Source organism: Epinephelus lanceolatus, chromosome 19, assembly GCF_041903045.1.
Source record: "Epinephelus lanceolatus isolate andai-2023 chromosome 19, ASM4190304v1, whole genome shotgun sequence".
Classification (NCBI taxonomy): domain Eukaryota; kingdom Metazoa; phylum Chordata; class Actinopteri; order Perciformes; family Serranidae; genus Epinephelus; species Epinephelus lanceolatus.
In genome coordinates this window covers 39,621,674-39,627,485 of record NC_135752.1, presented here as the reverse complement: position 1 = coordinate 39,627,485, position 5,812 = coordinate 39,621,674, and the positions used below count along the sequence as shown (strand labels likewise).

General features: G+C 44.2%; 1 protein-coding gene across 1 annotated transcript; it reads right to left on the bottom strand.

Moving 5' to 3' along the window:
- Window positions 1–2,109: 2,109 nt before the first annotated feature.
- LOC117269458 (stanniocalcin-like) lies at window positions 2,110–5,341 on the bottom strand. Its single transcript, XM_033646480.2, has 5 exons — window positions 5,110–5,341; window positions 3,489–3,631; window positions 3,297–3,404; window positions 3,105–3,208; window positions 2,110–2,893 (listed from the first exon to the last, which is right to left on the bottom strand). The coding sequence occupies exons 1-5, from the start codon at window positions 5,324–5,326 to the stop codon at window positions 2,599–2,601; spliced, it is 867 nt and encodes a 288-aa protein (XP_033502371.2). The 5' UTR covers window positions 5,327–5,341; the 3' UTR covers window positions 2,110–2,598.
- Between the last annotated feature and the right edge of the window lie 471 nt (window positions 5,342–5,812).

Genomic DNA, 5,812 nt, shown 5'->3' with positions numbered 1-5,812 from the left:
ATTAGTGTAATATCACTCATATAGCTATAACGCATAAGGCATTTTTCTCAGTTTTACCCTTTGCGTAGTTACTGCACTTAGGCTTTGTAGGGCAGTGTTGTGCTTGTGCATTTTACCCTGTCACCGTGGGATAGAGAGAAATGTCTTCTTGATTCCTCTGTATGTCTGGTACATGTGGAGAAATTGACAATAAAGCTGATTTTGACTTTCTTATCTGTGAAATTAAAGTAAATCAAAGCTTTGTTTCCACTGAGGGAAAAAACAGAGTGTTTAGAAAATGATGATGTCATCTTCTCAAATCGCACATGACCCGTTTGCTAATGTTTTGTTAGCACTGCTTGGTCTAATGACGACTTGACTTTACACTTAAACTCATCACTTCACCAACAAACGGAGGCGTCTGCTGCACCCAGTGTTTTTGGATCAGGACCAGTAAAACCAGCAGATAGTGGGACACAGACATGCACAGGCATTTTGTGGGCCAGTAAAAAATAAAGGGCACTCCTGGAAGGTGGGTGCTGAGGGTGCTGCAGCACCCCCTACTGAGAAGGGTTGGAACAGCACAGTCTGGAAACAGTTAGCTATTTTACCAAAACACATGGCTGAACATTTGTTTCACGTTGTAAACAACATGACAAGATGTTTGTCAGAATATATTGAGCGGATTTAATTAATTCCTTGATCTGACATGACACCATCAGATCCAGCTGCTTTTAATATCTTTAAAATATCTTGGATGAGGGGCTGCTGCTGTGGGGGACGTATCCATCAGGATGGAGTTTCATAACAGTTCATGATGGAGCAAACGTAATAGAGGACATGAAGCAAACAGATACCTGCATGTCCGCAACCACTCAAAGGAAATATTAGAAATTTTGGCACATGCAGTCCAGAGACAAACTGTCTGAGGTGAGAGAGCGCTCGTTCTTTGTGCTTACTGAGCCAGTGATGTGAGTGCATCTGAGCTGTTTTCCTGACATCTCATTTAAGTGTGAGATTAAATGGTAAATGAATTATATGTTTCTGCAAACCACAGATATGTAACATTAACATATTTGCCTTATTATCGAGCAAGTGTGTTGAAACATTAGGTTCTAACAATGCTGTGGTTAATGTGGTCCGGCTTAGGCACAAAAAACACTTGGCAACAACAGCCAGTAGAGCATGCTGGCTATCAGACTGCAAAATCAGAGCAGAAGAAGTCGAACATCCTCGTATTTTTGGCACACTGCATTTGACGGTCTATGTGTCGGGACGCACAGATGGAACGACACTTCCTCAACAAGGGGAGTTGAGCAACTGATAAAACACAGACTAAAGGTGTCATGTCTGCCCATGCTTTCCCCAGAACTCTCTGGACGTGCCATTCTCCATCCATCCACCAGATGTCCTCAGACCTTCCCTCCTGTCCCAGTCACATGACTCTCTCATTCACCTGCACACCTGTGTCCACTTCCTCTCATCAGCACTGTCAGCACACACACCAGCTTCCTTCTCCCAGCAGCTGTCAGCCAGTGATGCTCATGGATTCACTCTCCGGCCATCTGCTCCTGATTCTGTGTCCTGTTACCTGGTCCTGGTTCGCTCACCTGCTGTGCCCTCCTGGGTTTATTTGTTTGGACTTACTTTCTGTTGCCGACCTGTAAGCCTGTTACTGATCCTTCAACTCAACTGTGTTTGAGTCCCTCTGTTGTTGGAATTCAAGTATCTCAAACCTACTTAAAGAGTAACTTTGGTATTTTCAACCTGGACTCTATTTTCTAATGTTTTTGTGTCTAAGTCACTAAAGAGAAGAAGAAGTTTTGAAGTTGATCCAGTTTTGAGAGGAAAACACTGGCAGTATTGTAACTGCTCTGGGCATTTGTGCACCGTCAGTGTCCGTCCACTAACAGTGTTTGTTTTTGTCACTGACAGGCTCAGATTGTTATTCTAAGTGTCTGACAACATTATGAAAGGATCCCTACAGAGATAGAGCTTTGTGTTAAAGAGTAAGATCCTTTTTGTTTAACCAGAAACAGCCCTGAAATCACCGTCACCAAACCCACCAGACTCATCTTCATGATTTCAGGTTTCGATCCGATATAATGTAAAAAATCACACGAGTCAAAATCAGTCATATAACATCGTTTATTTCTTCCATCTCAGGCTTTACGTTTCACAACCTCTCGTATAAACATCACGTACAACTTTAACTTATAAAGTGATCTCAGACCAGCAGAGTGGCCCCTAACAGGAGCCGTGAGGAGCCTCACGACCAGCATGGAAGCATCCTCCGAGCTCCACAGCCTCTTTTCCTCTCACACTACATTAAATATAACAGCCTCATAAATTAACTTGTTTACGAAAATAAATATCAATTACAATCACTGGAATCGGCCTCTTTTCAGATGTCTGTGCCACAGGCTTGTTGTCAGGTGGTCGGACCGAGCACATCACCCCAATGATCACACATTTATTCGTCGTTATCACCCTGAATCACCATCTAAAGCTCAAAGGTAAATAATCTGAGGAGAAAGCTGCAGGTTTGTGTCGGTGTGCACGTGTGGAAACAATATTCAGGATTGCATGTGAGTGTGCGTGATAGCGAGTGTGTGTTCTCTACTGCTCGGCTTTAACTCCTCCCTCCAGGTTGTCCACAGACCTCTTCCTGGCGAACAGGTGGGTGGGGTCTCGGCCTCTGAAGCCTGGCTGGATGTTGAACACCGGCATGTTCCTCCAGCTGGACGGGTTGTTGAAGGTCGGGGAGGTGGAGCCGGTGGTGCAGGGTTTGTTCTGGACCAGCTGGAGGAAAGTCTCCATGTCGGGGCCTAAGCGGGCTACGAGGCCGGCCCTCACCGCCGCCACCGTCTGCTCGTCGCAGGCCTGCAGGGTCTGCAGCAGAGTGCTGTAGTATCTGGACAACAATAGCAGACAGGAAGTCAGGAACAAAATGTGCAGGTAACACTTTACTGTCCTTTAAGTCAGCGTATCCTCCTTTACCATGAGACTGCTATACTATACAGTGTGCTCTGTAGTTCTACTGACTTTAAAGCTGTTAATGCTCCTCTCTTATATTTTTCTATATCTGCAGGTGAGACAGGTGTGTGTGTGTCATCAGTGTTCACCTGTTGGGGAAGTGAGTGGGCACCTGCACCACCTCTCCAATGGCGTCCGGGTTGGTTCGAGCCACAGTGCAGATGTCAAGACTGGTGTAACACTCCTCTTGCACCTTTTTGAGAAAGAGACACAAACTCAGTGAGCGATCAGCAGCAGAGAGGAGCATCGTCGTCTCTGTGTGTGAGGCGGAGCTCACAAACCTCAGCGATCATCCTCTGGAAGATGTTACAGCGGCGGATAGTTTGGAAAACCTTGGCTGAGATTCCCTGAGAGATGCAGTGCAGACTTTTCTTGACGAAGGTTTTACCCTGCAGAGAAAAACACAGGTGAGTCAGACATACGGATGGATGGATGGATGGATGGATGGATGGATGGACAGAACCAAGACTGACCTCTGTGTTGAAGGTAGCAGCTGAGTGGAGGAAGAGTTCACAGATTTCGTGCATCCCGTCGGTGTCACAGGTGGAGTTCTCCAGACAGGAGAAGAATCCACAGCCCACAGCGACGGCGCCGTTCAAACACCTGGCCACATCGGCTGCAAGCAGATGCACACAGGTACCGGTTTACACACATACACACACAAGTGCTGCCTCTAAAGGGGGATTCATACTTGTGCTGCAGACCCTTAGCCGTTGTGAGCATTTGTACTTATGCAGTGGTGTGTCTGTGTCACTCTGCAGTTACACGTCCAAAACACTAGTTGGCGGCGGAGGTTTCTGTGAAGTTTGGTTGATTCAAAAAACACCCAAAACACACATTAAACACACATTAAATATGGCTTAAGAGAGACAATTTCAAACACAAATCAACTTCACTATTACAAACACAACATGCTAATGTTTTTAGCACAAGCCTATGGCATTTTACATTGTATAAATTAGCCTAGCAGCGAGTGGAGATTTCCTCTGCTCATATGAAGCCAGGATAAATCACACACAAGACTTAAAATGCTATTTTTGTGGAGGCTTTATTGTCTTCACAATTTATTGTTTCTTATCTGTGAAATTAAAGTAAATAAGAGCTTTGTGTGTGTTTAAAAAGTAGCTATTAGCTAATAGCAGTTAGCAGCTAACTCTTTGTCCACAAATTGTAAAAGCAACGAGGTCCTTACCCTCCGCGCAGAGTACGAGATCAGCCGCCATATAACAGGGACGATAAACGATTGTTATTGACTTGTGATGTCATTGTTGCTGTTTATAAAAAGCTGCAGATGTGTATGCTGTGTGTCACACGCTTCTTTTTTGCCTCTTTTCAGTATGTTACCTCTCAAAGCAACTTCATACCATAATGAAAAAAGAAGTTTATTTTATTTCATTTTTTTATACAGTACTCATGGAAAATATTTGGTAAACTTTAAGTTTAAACTTCATGCCATTTGAATTGCAAATATTAATAATTAACTCTTTTCATGAGTAAAAAAATTTGTGTTTTGTGTTTATTTTACCGCAATTTTTTAAAGAAAACATGCAGGTCAAATTATCACGGCCAGAAACTGTAACACCTGAAATTATCATTGGATTATCAAAATTTCCTATGGACACTTCACGTGCGACAAACATTTCCGTCAGAAAAAAAAACAAAACCAAATCTGAATTTAAAATAGCCATGTGATATTTTATCAAAATCACTTCACTCTGTGTCTCATTTAAAATTAGAATAAAGCCTTTGCATAAATTAACCAGCACCACAAGGCTTTTTGTTTTAATTAAGTTTTTCATCTTCAGCTTTTAACTTTTAGACATCAAAGGTTTAAGTTTAAAAGTTTAAAAAATCTAATAACTTATTTATGGTGAAGGGAGGATCATGCTTTCCTCCCCCCAAAGTCACTCAGGGAGGCTGAAGGAAAAATATTTGTAGCTCCAGGACTTAGTCACACCCCCCCCCCCTCCTGTGAGAATAGAGAACAGTCCCTAACGCCCAGCTCGAGTTGCAACAAAGCACCAAAGCAAACAGTTCACGGCTCAGATCTAAACCATGACCCGGAGTCTGCTGAGGAAAAGAACCGTGACTCACTCGGACTGTTTGCGGAGAACCGTGCCCGGCGGGGAGCAGCTTCCTCCGGCAGCAGCTCGAAGCAGGCGGCGGAGCTGAGGCCGAGGAGCAGGAGCAGAGCGGAGGCGGACAGCATGTTGTCTCCCGGTGAGGATGAGGATGGTGAGGAGGAGGAGGAGGAGGAGGCTTGATCTGGATCTGAAGGTTTCTTTTCTGTCCTGCCTCTCCGGCCACACATGGTATTTATACCGGCTCCGCCTGGGACCGACCAATCAGAGCGCACCGGGGGCTGTTAATGGTTTATTCATGAGTGTAATTAACTCCCACGGCTAATTAAATATTTCCACGCATACCATGAGATTCACGGAATTTCCGAGCAGGAGTGAACTCACGGGATAATTACTGGCTCTGTCTTTATTTGAAAGCACAGTGACAGGAAGCTGCTCATATCATCAGCTGATCAGCTCCGTTCACTGCACAGTTATTATTATCAATAATATTATTCTCTGCAACAGCAAAGTGCTGACACAGAGGTGACATATCACAAGGTGATCACGTGACGTGTGTCTGTCTGTCTGCAGCCACAGCAGCTTTCATCATTAACAGACCAGGTGGTGTGAGATGTGTTTTGAGTGACACGCGGCTGATTGTTATCTGTAATAACTTTCTATAAATAGCAGGAGAAGGAAACAGGAAGCGTGAGTTTCTTATTCCAGTCACGTCT

What these genes read in the sequence shown, in the direction of transcription:
- LOC117269458 (XM_033646480.2), bottom strand. Translation starts at nt 5,326, where the DNA reads ATGTGTGGCCGGAGAGGCAGGACAGAAAAGAAACCTTCAGATCCAGAT. An exon ending in CTGCTACCTTCAACACAGAG is followed by an intron (nt 3,405 to 3,488) that starts GTCAGTCTTGGT and finishes TTTTCTCTGCAG; the next exon opens with GGTAAAACCTTCGTCAAGAA. An exon ending in TCCAGAGGATGATCGCTGAG is followed by an intron (nt 3,209 to 3,296) that starts GTTTGTGAGCTC and finishes TTTCTCAAAAAG; the next exon opens with GTGCAAGAGGAGTGTTACAC.